Source organism: Garra rufa, chromosome 15 (genome assembly GCF_049309525.1).
Source record: "Garra rufa chromosome 15, GarRuf1.0, whole genome shotgun sequence".
Lineage (NCBI taxonomy): Eukaryota > Metazoa > Chordata > Actinopteri > Cypriniformes > Cyprinidae > Garra > Garra rufa.
Window position 1 is genome coordinate 1,325,646 of NC_133375.1, and position 18,804 is coordinate 1,344,449.

The 18,804-nt window shown below is 36.0% G+C and overlaps 1 protein-coding gene across 5 annotated transcripts in view; it reads left to right on the forward strand.

The window, feature by feature from the left end:
• ogdha (oxoglutarate dehydrogenase a) overlaps positions 1-18,804 on the forward strand; it is a 39,053-nt gene that overhangs the window by 4,452 nt on the left and 15,797 nt on the right. For 2 of the 5 annotated variants that reach the window (XM_073819619.1, XM_073819620.1), the window contains exons 3-7: positions 2,055-2,243; positions 5,142-5,244; positions 8,828-8,872; positions 10,272-10,322; positions 15,640-15,755. In XM_073819619.1, the coding sequence (XP_073675720.1) occupies positions 2,055-2,243; positions 5,142-5,244; positions 8,828-8,872; positions 10,272-10,322; positions 15,640-15,755 (504 nt within the window). Of the gene's footprint in view, positions 1-2,054; positions 2,244-4,722; positions 4,817-5,141; positions 5,245-8,827; positions 8,873-10,271; positions 10,323-15,639; positions 15,756-18,804 lie in introns of all 5 variants that reach the window. The other 3 variants (XM_073819621.1, XM_073819623.1, XM_073819622.1) reach the window with 3 other exon arrangements.

The following is an 18,804-nucleotide window of genomic DNA, read 5'->3' on the forward strand; positions in this document are numbered from 1 at the left end:
TTATCTTTTCTTAATATCCTAATGATTTTATGTATAAAAGGAAATTTGATCATTTTGACCCATACACAGTGTATTTTTGGCTATTGATACAAATATACCCGTGCTACTTAACACTAGTTTTGTGGTCCAGGGTCACATATCTTTCAGTGGGGAATGAAAACTTGTTTTCCCTTCAAAGTAAGTTGTTGTTTTTTGTTTTAACTTATTTCATTTTTATGAAAATCACAAAGACTTTTTGCTTGTCAAGTAAATATATCTTGAATCTTTAAACATTTGCGAAACAAGACAAAAGTACTTATAAACAACATCACTTATTCTGCAATGTGGTCAGAAGGTGCAGTAACAGTTATTTCAATATCCACACGGTTAGGGGCTGAGGTATTTATACCTTAAAGGAGAAGTTCACTTCCAAAACAAATATTTATAGATAATGTACTCTCCTCCTTGTCATCCAAGATGTTAATCTCTTTCTTTCTTCAGTCATAATGAAATGTTTTTTGTTGTTTTTTGTTTTTTCTCTCCATATAGTGGACTTCTATGGTGCTCAGAGTTTGAACTTCCAAAATGCAGTTTAAATGTGGCAAATGCGGTTGTAAACGATCCCAGCTGAGGAAGATGGGTCTTATCTAGCAAAACAATCGGTTATTTTGTTTTTGAAAATTACAATTTATATACTTTTTAACCTAAAATGCTTGTCTTGTCTTGCTCTGCCTGAACTCAGTTTTTTTCTGGTTCAAGACAGGTAGGGTATGTCAGAAAACTCCCATCTCATTTTCTCCCTCAACTTCAAAAATCATTTCAAAATCATCCAAAATCAACCACATTTAGGATCGTTTGAAGCCGCTTTTACTGCGTTTTGGAAGTTCAAACTCAGGGCACCATAGAAGTCCACTATATGAAAATATCTGGAATATTTTCCTCAAAAAACATAATTTCTTTACGACTGAAGAAAGACGAACATCTTGGATGAAAAGGGGGTGAGTACATCATCTGTTAGTTTTTGTTATGGAAGTGAACTCCTTTAAGCACTTTTTCGTAAAATGAATTAGAAAGTAATGGTGATTGGTTTATAACTCATTGTGTGCTCCCTAGACATTTAATTTAGAGAACATACTAATGTATTGTGTTCCTTTTAGTTAATTATTAACATAAATTAATTTGCAAAACCATTTTCTGTCTAGGGATTTTGTCTAATAACTTTGCATCTGAATTGCAAACAGTTCTTTTCTCATGTGACAGGCTTTGAGTTTTGGTTCCTGCTATTTGACAAATATCAACCCACACCTTTTCAAATGCATTAGTTGTGTTACTGCAAACTCAATGCAGAGTCTCAAAGAATTGTTTGCCAAGCAAAAGAACAAGGACAAATATTTGTGTCATAATGTGAAATTTGACTCTTGTTGAAAAGGTCACGGAAATCCATTTCATATACCTTTCAAAAAAATCCAGCACCATCATTACTGAAATGACATTATCAGTATTGTGTAAATGTGCATGTATGCTTTAAAAGAGACCAGTGTTCATATGAATGTGAATGAATTGTAAAGCTCCAGCTTATTTATGATAGGTCTTCAGGACCACAATCCTTGAAAATCTTATACAACTTCTTATAAAACTGTTCTCGAAAGTCTGTAGCATCCATCTCCCTCTCTAGCACAAAAGCTGCTGGATAAGTTACTCATCGAAATGTCCTCTGTCCATGACCTTAAGTATGAATAGTAGTATAAGTGTTGTTACCTTAATCACTTCTGAAGCAATATCAGACATGTTTTATAGATGGGTTATGTTCAAAAACAAAATAAATCCATTCATGTATTCAACAGATGTTTAATTTGGAGAAAATGAACAAAGAGTTTTGTTACAGACACTGTTGAACAGTCCAAACGCATGTACCATGTTAAACAGTTTAGACACTTTGAACTGTATCTGCTTTTTTTTTTTTTTTGTTCAAAATGATTCAATTATATCATATCCAGTTCAGTTTTTAAGCTATTGACTGCAACTTAAGTATCTAACTAAAGAGGCTAAATCCTGGCTCTTTTTCTGTTCTCCAGTCTTGGGACATTTTCTTCAGGAATGCTAATGCTGGTGCCCCCCCAGGTGCAGCCTACCAGAGTCCTCCTCCAATGGGAGTGAGTCTGGCTGGGCTCGCTCAGGCCCAGTCTCTGGTGGGGGCCCAGCCGAATGTGGAGAAACTGGTGGAGGACCATCTGGCAGTACAGTCACTCATCAGGGCCTATCAGGTACACACTTAGATTTGAAAAACCCTGTGCATTTGTTTCTTTAAAAATACTGGCTTAAAATTGATATCTTAGTGCTGCCTTTAATGAGTTTGCAGCGTGAACCTTTAACAAGGTAAGAGATCTATGTTCATTTTGTTAAAAAAGAAAAGATGCTTTTGATGCTTTTTGAGGTTACAGGAGAACATTCACTAAGCAGATAGCCGGGGTCGACCAATATTAGGGTTTGCTGATAACTAAGGTGAAAAATATAGCTAATATCATAAAGAAATATAAATATTATGGGTATTAAGACTTGTATGGCTTAATATAATGTAAATCATGTGTATTACTGAAATAAATAGTAGAAAACCCATTAAAGACATGCATTATTTAAGAAAATCCACATTGTTTTATATGTATTTTGGACTATGGGGGGGGCGCCATTATTGCGATGATGTGAAATGGTTGCACTCTGTGAACTATTGCTATTTTTACTTATATTTATTAAGCAATACATCCCAAAAAATACTGATACAGTGCCACATTGTGCTAGCCTAGAATCTAGACGCGCCCCTAGCGGCAGCAAATTACATTTGCTTCTAAGGTCAGTCTAGTTACTCTCAATTCACTTAAATTTCCGAAAAATCCAAGATGTACCGGGCCAATCACGAGTCGGTGGGCGGGCTTAACATGATGACGACTGAACTGCGACCATAAGTTCAGTCAGACATGAATTCCTGGTTCCGTGAATTAAGCGTGGAAAACTGAACAGTATTTATATATTTTTTTACTTTTGATACACAGCCACGTCCATGTGTCCTGAGCAGGAGCTCATTACATGTGAACGCGCTGTGGTGTAGAATACGCAAACACCGGAAGCGATCTGTGGCGTGTATACGACACTCATTGTTTACACAGCACAAGAGATTGTGGATATAGCGGCTATTCAAAATGGTAATTACTTGCGCTTGTCCTGGTTGTTCAAACCCATTTAAAGCTGAAAAAGATTACGTTTGCTTGCGCAAACTCATCCTGGACTTTTTTTTTTACATATTTCCCCTTTCGGTGTTTGCGTATACTACATCAAAGCGCGTTCACATGTGACGAGTCGAATCATAGATATGCTAAACTCGTGCTCATGACAGATGGACGTGGATGTGTATCAAAGGTAAAAAGAAAATTATATAAATACTGTTCATTTTCTTGCAAAAACCGATCGTTTCGTGTCTTAGGACATCAATGTATCGTCACGAGCCGCAGGGTGTAATTTGGATTTGTCTGTGCATGTTTTTGTTTACTTTTAAAGGTTTAGTGCCCATCTATGTCTATTATTTAGCTGACAGACTGCACAGTGCACTGATTTTTGTTAAAAATCTTCGTCGCTCTGACTATGTCACCTGACCGACTAAGTCTCTGATTGGTTGTAGCGCTATCCTATTGCGTGGAGAGGAGTTTGAAAGACAACCGTTTATCCCACCCCTCCGGTTGAGCCCTGTCTATGGAGAGTGCCCAGACCCTACATTTATGTGGGTCTGGCTTGCCAGGCTAACATTGTGCGGCTTTTGGTTGTAATTTTTAGTTGAAGGGCAACAAGTGAAGCGATGTAAGTCTTCACTGCATTTCCTAGTAATGAGAGGAGAAAAGAATGGGAAGATGCCTGTGGATGAATAAAACTTCCTAAAGATCAGCGTCTTTGTTCTCTCCACTTTAGCCCTGATGTCTTTGAGGCTTTTAGTTGACCGCAGCTATTGAAAGAGCTTACAAATGGCAGAAACAAGAAACGCTAGATGCCATCCTGACAGGATGTAAACATGCGACACTTGTCAGACACTGAACAGCACACAGAGTGCAACCGTTTTGTGTCGTCAAAATGATGGCGCCCCCCCCCATAGCCCAAAATATGTATAAAACGATGTGGAATTTTGAAAATAACCTAAATCTTTCATGGTTATCATGGTTTTCATGGTTATATTAAGCCATTAAAGTGAATATAAAATAAATCAAATAAAAAAAAGAGATGTGCTTTAAACTGATGATATTTTATATATTTATATTTTTTATATTATATTTTTATTTTATTGTCATGAAATGACAAGGAAATAATGCAGCGTGCTGGATCTAGACTAATCATAACCAACGTAGTTTGCTTTTAATTTACTGCTGAATTAAGATGAAAAGTGAACAGTTTCCATCCTTGACTTTGATTTATTCCACAGTGGCTAATAATAATCCTCCGGCACAGGTCTCAGAGGAACACGCATAAGTTAAACACCAACACAAAAGAGATCAGGTGTGATTTTATAAAGGTGGCAATTAATTGGTAATATGATACATTGGTCGACCTCTAGCAGATAATCCTGTTTGATTGAAAATGCCAAATTGTACATTACTTCGTTTTGATTAAATCTCACATTTGTGAAAGATTGGGCTCGATTTCACAGTCATGGGATCTGCTCGGTGAACTCCTCATGTCTTGTGACTGCTGTTGCCTTGTTTCCAGGTAATGGGGCATCACAATGCAAACCTCGACCCACTTGGCATCAGTTGTGTAAATTTTGACGAGTCCCCAGTAGCTACTGGGTTCCAGCATGTTGGTGAGAAATGTTTTCTGTCCCCCACAGCTCAACAGACCACCATTAATGAGCCTGTTTTGTGTGATTGTCGCTTTCCCCTTCCCATTATCTGTCCCTCTTTCTCTCATTTCCTCTTTTTTTTCCCTGTTTTCCAACTCTTATACCCCGACCCCCTCTGCATCCAACACTTCATTTCACCTCCGATCACACTTCCTATATCTTCTCAACCACCTTGTTCTCTTGCACTTCCTCTTCTGTGCCTTTCTCCCCCCTTCTGTATCTCTCCCTTGTGGGTGGTTTTGCGTTCGGCTCCCATGTTTGTGGGGGGACCTCTTGTCTCCTGTAGATACGTGGTCACCATGTGGCTCAGCTGGACCCTCTTGGGATTATGGATGCTGATCTGGATTCATGCGTTCCCACCGACATTATTACGTCATCGGATAAACTCGGTGAGGAATTATGAATGTCCGCCAAACTTTGGTTAGGAGTGTTTTGGTCAAAGCTGCTTTCCATGACTGTTGGTGATTGAATCTCTGCTCCACATTCATAACTTTTCCATTCAGAATAATGGGTAGTGTGTTGAAGAAATGCATCAACTTTTCTGGAAAGCAGTTTTAGCCTTTTTTTATTTTAGACTGACTGTTGTGATTCTGGTTTTGCTGTGATGAAGGCCAGCAGCACTGTATTTGGCTTCTACAAAATGGAGAAGGCTATAAATCACTCGAGATAGCAGCTCCACCCCTTCCTGTACAATATCACGCTTGAGGTGGCTGGAAATACGTTCTTTGCTAGACTGGTCTTTGTAGAGATTGGCTTGCTTTTATATTTTGACCTTGCTGTTACAAGCACACAACTTTCTATTTTCTGCACTCTCTTTGCTTGTGTTCTGCTGGAGAGGTTAGGCTTGATATGGTTGTTGATTTCCAGACGCCATGTCATTTTACATTTGTACTTGTATCCATCATGGATCAAAACTAGATGATGCAGAAACAGTTATAGGAGGCGTTAGTGGTCTGACGACAGACTGTAATCTGAAATATAAACCTTTTGATTCGCATGCGTTCTAGTTAAAGAGATAGCTCGCAAAAAATGTAACTTCTGTCATTAATTACTCACCCTGATGTTGTTACAAAGCCGTAGGACCTTTGTTCATCTTCAAAACACAAATTAAGATATTTTTGATGAAGTCCAAGAGCTTTTTGACTCTGCATAGACAGCAACACGGCACATTTAAGGCCCAGAAAGGTAGTAAAGTCATTGATAAAATAGTCCATGTGACATCAGTGCTTCAACTGTAATGTTAGGAAGCTATGAGAATACTTTTTTTGCACAAAGAAAACAAAAACAACTTTATTTAATAATTTCTTCTAGAGATATATTTACCACAGTAATTTAACTGTAGGGGACTCCCCAGTCGCAAAACTACACACATTTACACATTATTTTTAAAAAATAATTTTAGCCTTAGTTGACACTAACAACACTGACCTGAGTGTTCAGCATTCAGATACCGAAAACATTCAGAAATCCTGGGAACTTACGTGTCACTTACCACCTGAAAACATGTTGAACAGGGTGTACTTCTATACAAACCCATTTCTTTTATGACATATAGTTCATTAAAGTACAAGAAGTACTGGCTTCTGTCCATAAGCATTTCAGTCAAGCTAAAACCAGTGAGACAGTAACCGCTAAAACACCTGGGGCCAGTTGCCTAAGCATAGCCACCATGTTAAAACTGTGTCTTAAGAACTAGTTTAACCAATTAATAGCCAGCCCAAAGGAAATCTGACTTACTTTATAGATTCAAATTAGACCTTTTTATAGCTAACGTTTTATAACTGACTTTAAAAAGTTATGACCAGTCTTAAAAAAAAAAATTAGGTGACTAACTTTAAGACTATTTTATGCAGCCAGCCCCTGTTTACCATGTAACTTATTTCTGTTGCATAGCAACTTTATGTTATTGTCAGTCTTTTAGGGTGTGTTCACACTTGTAGTTTGGTTCATTTGGTCTGTACCAAAAAGGAAAATTATGTCTTTGATCCTGGTCCTGGTCCGCTTAACGTTTTAGCGGTCTCGGTCTGCTTGTTTGGAGCGCACCAGGGTTTGGATGGCAACGTTCACACTTATTAGAATGAACCGCACTAACAGAGCAATCGCACAAGAGTTACTTTAATCGAACCAAACAAACAAGTGTGAACACACTCTTAATGAAGGGTTACTGCACTGAATGCATTTGCCTAGTAAGATAACATTAATAAAAATGTATGTCCTTAATATATTATGTAGTAACCATTTTATAGCTGTCTGGCAAGAGATTAAGCTGATACTTGAAATTGATCAAATGTAAAATGGTGAAAGTGTTTCTTTATCTCTCCTCTTACTGCTAAGCTCTGCTAAGTAGTTTACTAACCCTGATGCCCTGATGCCTCTCAGCTCTTTTATTTCCTCCAGAGATACACATAGAGCTACTGCATACACACCTGTGTAACCAACATCTGGATTATGTTTGAAGGATTAGTTCACTCCAGAATAAAAAAATTCCTGATAATTTACTCACCCCCATGTTATCCATGTTCATGTTTTTCTTTCTTCAGTCGAAAAGAAATGAAGGTTTTTGATAAAAACATTCCAGGTTTTTTCTTCATATAGTGTACTTCAATAGGGATCAACGTCCAAATTGCAGTTTCAAAATGCAGTTTCTAAAAATTCATTCTGTTGATCCCCATTGATGTCTATTATATGGAGAAAAATCCTGGAATGTTTTCCTCAAAAACCTTACTTTCTTTTCGACTAAAGAAAGAAAGACATGAACATCTTGGATGACACAGGGTTGAGTAATAAGTCAGGAAATTTTAAATATTTATAGATGTGAACTAATCCTTTAACCTGGACACTGTTTTATCATCAAATAGTATGAACTAAGAAAAACAAGATGTACATATTTACATATCACTTTAGAAAAAAATAGATTTAACCTCAAGTTCATACCAATTTACAAACTGCAAAAAACTTGTTATAAATCACATGAGGCTGATAATTTCCTGCATTGGTGTGTTCATGTGGTAAATATTTTGATAAATAGTTTTTATTCTGCATGTTTTGCCACAAAACAAATGCAAAAAAAAAGTACCCCTAGGTCTGATAATTCCCTTTAGATAGGCGATCTGTTTAACTAGTTGCTCACATTTATTAACTAAATTATTATAGTAATTAAAATAATAATTTTAATGTTAAACCAGTTCTATTAAAACATATTCCTTTCATGTTTTCTTTTACCTCAGCAGTGCCTTTGTGTGTATATTGGTGAATGCTGATGTAGGTTTGAGCGTTGGTGAGCATTTCTTGCTGCACTTACAGTATGTAAGAGGACAGCTCATAAAACCATTTGCACTCTATACACTGTCACTGTATATAAACGAACGTACAATACTGTTCTGATGTATTTAAAGGGTGCATATTTCCAAAAACAGTATTTCTTAAGCTGTTTTGAAAAGCTGCTTCTTTACACCTACATATTTTTCTCAGGTTCCCCACCATTTTCACAAACTACACTGTAAAAGTAACTCCGAAATGTAAAAAAAGATGGAAAGCTAAATTATACCTCTCAAGTGTAAAATCTTTACGGTAAATAAGCATTTTCTTTGAAAGTACAGTGTTTAGCCTCTCCGTGGCTAGTCTTGGCTCTGCCTGGCAGTGTGTGGGACTTGATTTAAGCTTGATCTTCTCCAGTCGTGTAGGCTGTGATTTATCATGGGCCTTGAAGCCGTGACTCTATTGCGGCAGCTTTAAGGAACTGCTTGGTTTGGTGCCTGGTGTGATTTAGTGCAGGAAAGTTGTGTTTTGTCTGGAATCCCTAATGAGATGTGTGATTCACCTCAGTGAGCGTCTCTTTAGATTTCATTAGTGCAGCTGTGCTGTAGCTTAATGTTTGTTAGTGTCTCTCACTGGGATTATCTGTGTGAGGGTTTGGGAATCACTAACTCCCAGTGGATTTTTTTTTTTCCCCCCCTACTACTGCCGCTCCAGACCTTACACATGTCAAGACGCGTCTAAGTGCTCTAACCATTGGAGGTAGGCTTTAATGTCAAAACAGTCCTGTGCCTCTTGCTGTATAGCAATGATTTAGTATCTGCAAGTAGTTTTAGCTGCTTTTTGTGTGTATTTCCGAATTTGGCAGTGCTAGTTAGCTTCGTGGACACTTTGAATTTATGCATTATATTTTTCCTAAATTTGAAGATTCCCAGAATGTTTTTAGGTGTCCAAGAATGGCAGCTGTAACTATTGTTGAAGGATATTAATAAATCAACTCTCAGATGATATATAATATAAAGACTCTGTGAACCTAAAAATATTCTGTATAGTAGTAATAAGCTTTACTGATCATATTCTTGAGCACTTTGTTGAATCTGAGCGCAGTGGTGTCTTCATTTAGCAGTAAAGAGATGTTTATGTGGTAGATTGTGTTAGCTTTTAGTGTTGAACATATCAAAACACCAAGAAATATATGTATTGTCAATTTTTTGTTTTGTACTGAAACTATTTCAGGCATCATGGTAAACATGTAGTCAACAGAATGAAATGGTTAATTGTGACTAATTTAGGTAGTACACTATTAATCTCATTTCTATCTTGCTGATTGATTTGAAGTGGAAATATATTTGTTGTGCATTCAGTTTTAATACATTTAAAAAATCTTTGACAAATTCTGGAATGCAAAAAATAGCTTATTGTCTTAAACGTAACGAATTACTCTCATTTAATGCTTTTGATTATAGTTATTATAACTGCATTAACATCTCAAAAATGCTTTGCTTCAAATTTAGGAATAAAACTAAAACACTAAGCATTTTAGTTTGAAGTCTTTTCTGCTCCCCAAGGCTGCATTTATTTGATCAAAAATACAGTAAAGACTGTAATATCATGAAATATTATTATAATTTAAATCAACAGTTTTCTATTTGAGCATATTTTAAAATGTACTTTATTCCTGTGATGCAAAGCTGAATTTTTAGCATCATTACTCCAGTCTTCAGTGTCACATGATCCGTCAGAAAATGTGCTGCTTAATATTTTTATAAAAACATCATACAATTTACCATTTATTTAAATAGAAATCATTATTAATATGTATTTACTGTCACGTTTGGTCAATTTAATGCATCCTTTGCATTTTTGCATCCTACTTTGAAAACTTTTAGAATTTAAATGGATGAATGCTTGAGCCACGCTTTTTTTCTTTTTCGCTTTTTGTTTTGTTAACAGTTAAATAGGGTTTAAACTTTAGATAATAGTATATGTAATGATTACAGTAATAGTAATGTAAATTCCTGTATCTTCTGTGGTATTTGTTTATATATTCCAATGTAAGATTGTTTAAAGTTATATTTATGTCATTAATTTCAGTGCTCAGGAGAAATTTCACTAATATACATAAATGTACATCTGTATTTTTTTTTACCTTGCTTTCCAGAGTCTGAATTTCACTTTGCTGAAATTTCTCAAACCTGTAATTGGGAAAAGGGTAATTCTTATGCTCTAAACAGCTGTCCAAATACAGAACAGTAAGAGTGATGTATATTTAATGCCTGTTTTGCATAGCATTGTGTTAGCAGCAGCGTTGAAAATGGCCGAAAAGACACGCATCCTGGTTTTCATTTCCTGTGACATGAGTGTTTGCCAGCACATGAGTCTTTGTGTTTGTTATGCTGCTGCTATGGAGAATGGCTCAGTCTATATGAATCATACTTCTGTAATGTCCAGAATCCCTTACAGCATTATAAGGACTATACAGACTTTACACAGACTGCTTTTTCTTAGTCTGTTGTTTTAGTCTTATCCTTTTTTAAGTAGAAAAGTGCAGTGTGTTTTGCTTTTAAGTGTATACCAATTCTAGACTACCACTATACATTATCACAAACACTAATATTAACTCGTCCCTTTGTAAAATAGTTTGTATAACAAGAAAGTATTTACAGTAATATGCCAACCTTCCAGGCAAATAGGTTGAGAGGTTATGCCTTACCGCATTTGTTGACAGTATGTAAACAGTGCTTTACAGACTATGCTTTTACATACCTACATATGCGAATGTGCCCAGGGTTTTTTGTTGATTGAGTTGAGATATGACTACTTTGGATATTATTGATTATATCGTTCTAACAAGGCACTATTTTCTGTATAGCTGCTTTAGAAGTGTCAAGTTAATTAGGGCTGGGAATCGATTCCAAAAAGAATCGATTATTCGATTCCAAGGCATTGGGAATCGAGAGTCAGTTCCAAAATTTGGAATTGATCCCATCAAGGAGAATCGACTCCTCATTCAGAGCCGTTTTAAATTTAACAAAGCTTTTTTATGGGTGCCTCTCAAACGGAAGGCTGCATATCTCGGCTGCTAAGTCATCAAACGTCATTGGATGTCGATTCACAGAAGAAGAACTGAATGAAAACGAGTGGGTACTGAGCTCGTCTGAGTTTGAGGATGCCTTCCGTTTGAGAAGCATCCATTTAGCTCGCTAATAGTGATTAGAAGTCTGATTTGTTTCCATGAAAAGGTTTGTTCGGATAGATCGTTTTAATGAACCAGTTCAAAAAACGATTCAGAAGTTATTTTACAGTGGAAGTTGTCCAGAATTTTGAGCGCTACACGACAGAATAGATCATGACGTGATGTCTTGGTCTTATTTCCATCTTAAATAAATGATGTTTTTTTTAACCTTTCCTATCAGCCAACGATAATTTTGAAAGAAAACACAGAGAGTGCATCTGATTGACGGATAAACCATGAGCTCTTATATAATGTTCTGGTTATTTTTTGTATAGTTTGCTAATTTTGTGCAAAGCATACTGTGAAAGTAAACGTTATCTTGTTTTATTAATGCAATAAACCAATGTCTACTGCTGAGCTGTGGGATATGACTAATTTCATGGGCAATTTAAAATCAGTCAGAGCTACAGAAAAAGTAGGCTATTGTATTTTTACAAACGAAGATTCATATTATGAGAAGGCTACTTCCTATGACATATATATCCTGCAGTCATTGCCAAATTGGGTTCCTCCAATCTAAAAAAAAAAAAGAAGCAAGAATCGAAAACAAGAGTGAGGAATCAAATCCCATCGATTGCAGAACAGGAATTGGAATCGATTCCAAAAATTCCAGAACCGAACAGCAAAGTTAATGCAAATATTTTCTATATTGCAATAACATAATATAAATAATAATATAACACATTATAAATGGATCTTGGATACTATACATGAATATGTTTAGCTGTCTTTGTCTACGGCAGCGTTATTTTAAATGTGTTGAGATTTAAGTCCAATGAAATGCATCCATCCATCCATTGGTGAGAACCACGTTTTGTTTATAGCAAAGGAAAACCATTTGGCTTATAGAAATTCTCAGACATTTTTCTTTTTGTAAGAGAAATTTTTTAATTTGTGACTGGTGTTTTGCTTTTTTCTTCTGTGCATCACCGTATTCGCCTACATCATCCACTGGAACACCATTTTCTCGTGAACACTCGTACAACAGTTAGCTGACCTATAGATCATGGTTTATAAAGTTTCAAATATGGATATTTTTCTTACACAAATGCATTGATTCACTTCAGAAGGCCTTTATTAACCCCCAGAACCATGTGGAGCACTTTTTATGATGGATGGATGCACTTTCATTGCCATTGTAATTCCTGGAAGAGCCAGGACATTTTGTTTTTACAAGACTGTATTTGTCTAAAAGAAGGAAGTCATATATACACCAAGGATGGCTTGAGGGTGAATAAATCATGCTTTAATAGTTTTTTAGTTTTTTTTTTTTTTAGGTAAACTATCTTTAAAGTACTCGTTTAATATTATTTTTCATTAGCTTTTATATATATATAACATTTCTGTTTAGCTTAATTTTAGCTTTAGTTTGTCATCTTAATTTTGTATTTCTTATTTTATTTACCCCCAAATTTTTTAATGGTTTTAGTTAACAATAACAACACTGATCTACTAGAGCGTTTCTATAATTAGTCTGGTTTAAGCTGGTTGTTGGATGACAAGTTGATCACCATGACTCATCAATATCAGTTATATGTGAATTATTGTAAACATTTTCCTATTCATTGTTTAAAGCATACAAAAAGGCACAAATCAATTAATCATCAGCCTTTAAATTAAAATCATCCAAGAATATACCTTCAACATTTTGTTCCATGTGCCTTAAAAGATCATAGTCATAAAAAGATGCTGTTAGTAAAATAGTAGGATACACACATGGGATTGAATGTGAATGTGGACATTGTTTTTAGTGAATAATGCTTCAGCTCAAGGTCTGGCTTTTTTGAGGAGGTTATTTTGTTGTGGAGTGCATTCTGGTGGCTTTGCTGTCCTCTAGCTTCAGATGAGGTGAAGGGAAGCTTTATGTGGCGTCTACGTATTTAGTTTGGTTGCTTTTGTAATATTCCTCAAACACAGTCTTACACAAACACTTCTATATCTACTTCAATATTCACATGTGCGCGCACACAGAAAACAAGTTCATTCTCTCTCCCTATGCTCATCCTCTCTTCCCCCTTTGTCTCTCTTTGTCTTGCTCTCATTAGCGCTCTCATTAACACACTTAGATCTACTGTAGGATAAGCTCTCTTTAACACACCTGCTCACATGCCTTGAGGTGCATGGCTGCCTCTTTTTGCACTCCTTGCTAAATATGCAAAATGATCAACAGTGACAGGTCCGTTTCAGTGTGTTCTGACCTCTCAGTATCTCTGTACAGCCTAATGCATGGCATGCTGTTGTAGGTACTGAATAAACAGCGGTAAATACTCATGTTCCATCCATTTATAAAATTAACTCACATTGCACATACACTAAGCATTCAGAGAAACTGTAGCTGTACCAGAGAAACTATTAACCCGCATGTTGTGATATTTGGATAAGCAGTGCTGCTGTGGATCATAAAGAATCTGTCTGAACATTGTGTTCACATGCTTTGAAAGTGTGAATGTGTGTGTGATTCAAAGGTGAATCTCACAAAGAAATGTCCAGCTCATGTTTCAGGCCCAGTACGGTGATTGAATGTCATCCTTTCTAGACGCATTTAATTTTAAATTAAAATCATAAACTGCAGATTGTTTTCAGTTTGAGCAATGAGGACCAAAACATTAATTATTTATTTATTTTTATTATAATTGTTTGAAATGTGACCTGGACATGTTAGCAGGTTTTGTGAGATCAGTCCTCAAAGGTTTATTGAAATGTATTTATTTGTTTATTAAAATAATAAATTGTACTTTTAAGTATTTAGTAAGCAATTTTTAAAAGATCATTACTAGCCTTATCCATTTTATTTTTTCTTAAGTTCAGTTTTTTCCTCATTTTTATTTTTTTACAGTTGAGGTCAAAAGTTTACATACACCTTGCAGAATCTGCAAAATGTTAATTATTTTACCAAAATAAGAGGGATCATACAAAATGCATGCTATTTTTATTTTTATTTTTATTTAGTACTGACCTGAATAAGATATTTCACATAAAAGACGTTTACATATAGTCTACAAGAATAGTTTGTCCTGAACAGTTCAACTGCCCACTGTTTATCAGAAAAATCCTTTAGGTTCCACAAATTCTTTTTTTTTTTTTTTTTTTTCAACATTTTTGTGTATTTAAACCCTTTCCAACAATGACTGTATGATTTTGAGATCCATCTTTTCACACTGAGGACAACTGAGGGACTCATATGCAACTATTACAGAAGGTTCAAACACTCACTGATGCTTCAGAAGGAAAAACGATGCATTGAGAGCCCTTCAGAAGCTACAGATGATAATTACATGTTTCCCAGAATACAAGTGCAAGAATCAAGTGTATGTAAACCTTTGAACAGGGTCATTTTTATAAATTCAACTATTAATTTCTCTTGTGGAATATATGTGAACGTCTTTTATGTGAAATATATCTAATTCAGATCAGTATTAAATATAAAAAAAAACCTACATTTTTATGATCCTGCTTATTTTGGTAAAATAATTAACATTTTGCAGGTTCTGCAAGGTTTTTTAGAACTGCGTTTTGTCGTAATATATGTACTTTAGAGTATACACTGTAACTGTTTCTAACTTGAGCTGGCGAATTAAGTTATAATAAACAAATATAATAAATAGTCTCATTATATTACTGAGCACTTTTCAAAGCGTTAATTGCAGCTCACAATCCAGTGCTGCTTGTTTGCATAATAAGTTCAGGATGCATTTAATGCAACAGTTATACCAGCATTATTAACACCAATATTATATTGACAGTGATTATGCTGTTAACCCACTTTTTCCTTTTTGTTTTTTTATTTTTCTTTTGAACCAAAATGCTGCACACCCCAATTCTCTCATCAATTATCAAACCACCTTCTCTCTCTCATTCTTTCTCCTTTTCCATCCATTTACTAACCACTTCATACTTCACATTCTTTTTGTATATTGTCTGCTTTGCTGTTATGATCATTTAACATTTATCATGCTATTTGCTGGTGCTTTTTGTTGTGCATTTCCATAACACTCCCAATCCATCATGTTTCTGGTTATGCATGGCATCACTGTCATCCTCACGTTTAATCCATTCATCCCCCACTAACTCACACATGCTTGTTTTGTTTTTTTTTCTCCCTGTCTGTTTTTCTGTTTCTACATCTGGATTGTCTTTTTCTGTCACTTTGTTACTTTTATTCCCCACCATTCACTGGCATCCATGCTGGCCTTCTTTTGTGTTTCTTCTCTTTTCTGTTGACCCCGTCCCCCTCCGTCTCCACCTGCCCTTCTTCTGTGGGTTGGGTTGGATGTGTTGTGTGTTTGGCTGTCAGGTTTCTATGGGCTGGAAGAGTCTGATCTGGATAAAGTGTTTCGTTTGCCCACCACCACCTTTATCGGGGGCAATGAGAGCGCTTTGCCCCTCAGGGAGATCATCCGCCGCTTGGAGGTGAGTGAGGACACAAGGAATATTTCAGACTTAGGTCTGTGTGTTTGTGTCACACAGTGTCTTGAAGACTACCATAATGCAGTGGTTCTCAACCAGGGGCCTGGAGACCACTAGAGGGCCCCAGCAAACTGCCGGGGGTGAAAACTGCTAAAGATCTCTCTTCTTTATTGCCAGTAGCAAAAATGGATCATAGCTGAATATTTCAATATTCCAAAATTAAAAAAAAGAAAAAGTTTTTGCCTGATAATCTTTATGTAGCAATAAAATATGTGACCCTGGACCACAAAACCAGTCATAATGGTCTTTTTTTTTAATGTATATATTATGAAATCTAAATAAATAAGCCATTCATTGATGTATTTTTACATTTTTAAGATGGGATAATATTTGGTCAAGATACAACTATTTAAAAATCTGTAATCTGAGGGTGAAAAAAATCTAAATATTGAGAAAATTTCCTTTAAAGTTGTCCAAATGAAGTTCTTAGCAATGCATATTACTAATCAAAAATTAAGTTTTGATGTATTTACGGTAAGAAATTTACAAAATATCTTCACGGAACATGGTCTTTACTTAATATCCTAATGTTTTTTGTCATAAAAGAAAAATCGATAATTTTGACCCATACAATGCATTTTTGGCTATTGCTACAAATATACTTGTGCTACTTAAGACTGGTTTTGTGGTCCAGGGTCACAAATAGTGTATTCCCTTAATTTGTGCAGTAACGAAAGCAGAACTTGATAATGCTTATCAATAATTTAGCCCCAGAGGTCCATTAAAAAAAGAATTAAAAAAAAAAAAAAAAACTGGAGATCAAAATTAGAGAACAATTTACAATTTCCAAAATTTCAAGATCATTGCTTAGTCCTATTTGAAGGTATCCTAACAGGAGTAAAAGTGTTTTTTTTTATTTTTTTTATTCTGAAGCACAGCATAAAAAGAAGATATTTGAAAACACTGATCAAAATTAAAGAACACTGATAACTTCAACTTTAAGTCAAGTTATTGGTGTTAATCTGGCACCTGGTACTAATTTCCTTAATTAAATGACAAATTTAACTGGCAGCATTCATTCAATTTTCACTGAGATTGTAAAATGGCAGGCTCTAAGGTCGCTGAAACCCTTCAACAGGAGGCTGTCCAGATGAAGGCCAAAGGGATGACTCTTTTTATCCACTGCAAGAGGAGTTGGTCATTCCTAATCTGTGATATCTCGAATATTGCAGCTTTACAATGACCCTAAAAAGGCTGGTGCCCATGTAAGACAAATGCACAAGACAGGATAATGCAGAGACTGTCAATGGGGAATAGGTTCAACACTGCAGCTGGAATTGCTTGCCAGATTAACACTCAACATGTTCAAGAGAAGTCAGAATGAAAGCGCACTCTGCAGTGACCAAACCTCTCATCAACTGGTACAAAGTTCACTTTATTGATGAGAGCAAGTTTAATGTATTGTGGTCTGATGGAAAACATTTTGTTTGGCATCAAAATGAGGAAAGACTGAAGCCCAGAAGAAGTCAGTAAAAGCTGGAAGTGTTTAGGTTTGGGAGTTTTCTGCAGCAGAAATTTGACTTCTTATACTGCTAAATGGCAGTAAATGCAAATGTTTATCAGAACCTCCTTCAGCAACACAGTTTCTTCCCTGTGAGCATCTCCCAATCAGCCTGCAACTTTCATTCAAGAAAATGCCCCTGTCACACTAAAAAAAAGGGAAAGCAGTTTGCTAAGAATTAATGAAATGGCCAGAGTCCTGATCTAAACCTGATTGAAAATCTCTGCAAAATACTTGGCAACAATGTTATGGCTATGAATCCCATTACAGTTACTGAACTATGGAAGAGAGTGAAAGAAGAGTAGACCTGGGCTGTATCCAAAATCGCCCCCTATACCCTCAAATAGTGCACTATTTGAGGGGACAGCCATTTTAAGGGGTGTTCGAAACCATAGTGGACGTTCCCGAGTGCACTCATTCAATCCCACAATGCACCGCAAAAACAAGTGTACAAATGATGTACGCTCAACAGCTAGAGATAACCCATAATGCACTGTGAGAGTCGCGCACCGACTGAATTCCCGCGTCTCGCCAGACGATGGCGCCCGCAGCTGAATCATCCATCTGTTCATTTTACAACGCGCTGGTCCATGGCGTAATACAGCGTAAAACACAGGTACCAATTCGTTGTAAAGTGATTATTAATTTTTTTAACCAGGGTTTATACGTAAATTCATTGACATAGTTCAAGATAAATCCTTTAATCTTACTACTCGAACTGTCCGTTTTAAATGATTGTTAAACAGTAAGCAATACTATGCAAAAGCGGCAGTCCTTCCGGTGCACTTAGTGTCCGAATTCACTCACTCGTTTTCATTCACTCCTTCAAGTGAACTGTACGAGTGGACTAATGTAGGGAATAGTGAATGAGGATATAGGGGGCGATTTCGGATACAGCCCAAGATCACACCAGTGCAGTCTAAGAAACTTGTGATATCCTGTGACTGTAGATGTGCTAAAGTCACTCAAAGCCAAGGACCTTTACACTTCCTACTAATTTCTGACAGCTGTAAATTTTTAATTGTAATTAAATTTTAGTTGTAATTTTCTTTCTTGCTACAGTGGTTACTCTTCTCTTAATTTTCACAAATTAAAGGCTTTTTGAGTTATTTTGTCAAACATGTTAGCAGAGCAGTGGTATACCCACAGCTAATATTCCTTCATATTTTGAGTGATGAAAATGTAACAGTATTTTAGAAAAAAATCAAGTTTATAGATTGCGTTCTAATTTTGATCTCCAGTGTATAAAAATTGTTAAAGGGATAGTTCACCCAAAAATTAAAATTTGATGTGTATCTGCTTACCCTCAGGGCATCCAAGATGTAGGTGACTTTGTTTCCTCAGCAGAACACAAACGAAGATTTTTAATGAAAACCTGTGCAGTCTGTCAGCCAAATAATGTGAGTGGATGGGCACCAAACCTTTAAAAGAAAACAAAAACATGCACAGACAAATCCAAATTACACCCTGCGACTCGTGACGATACATTGA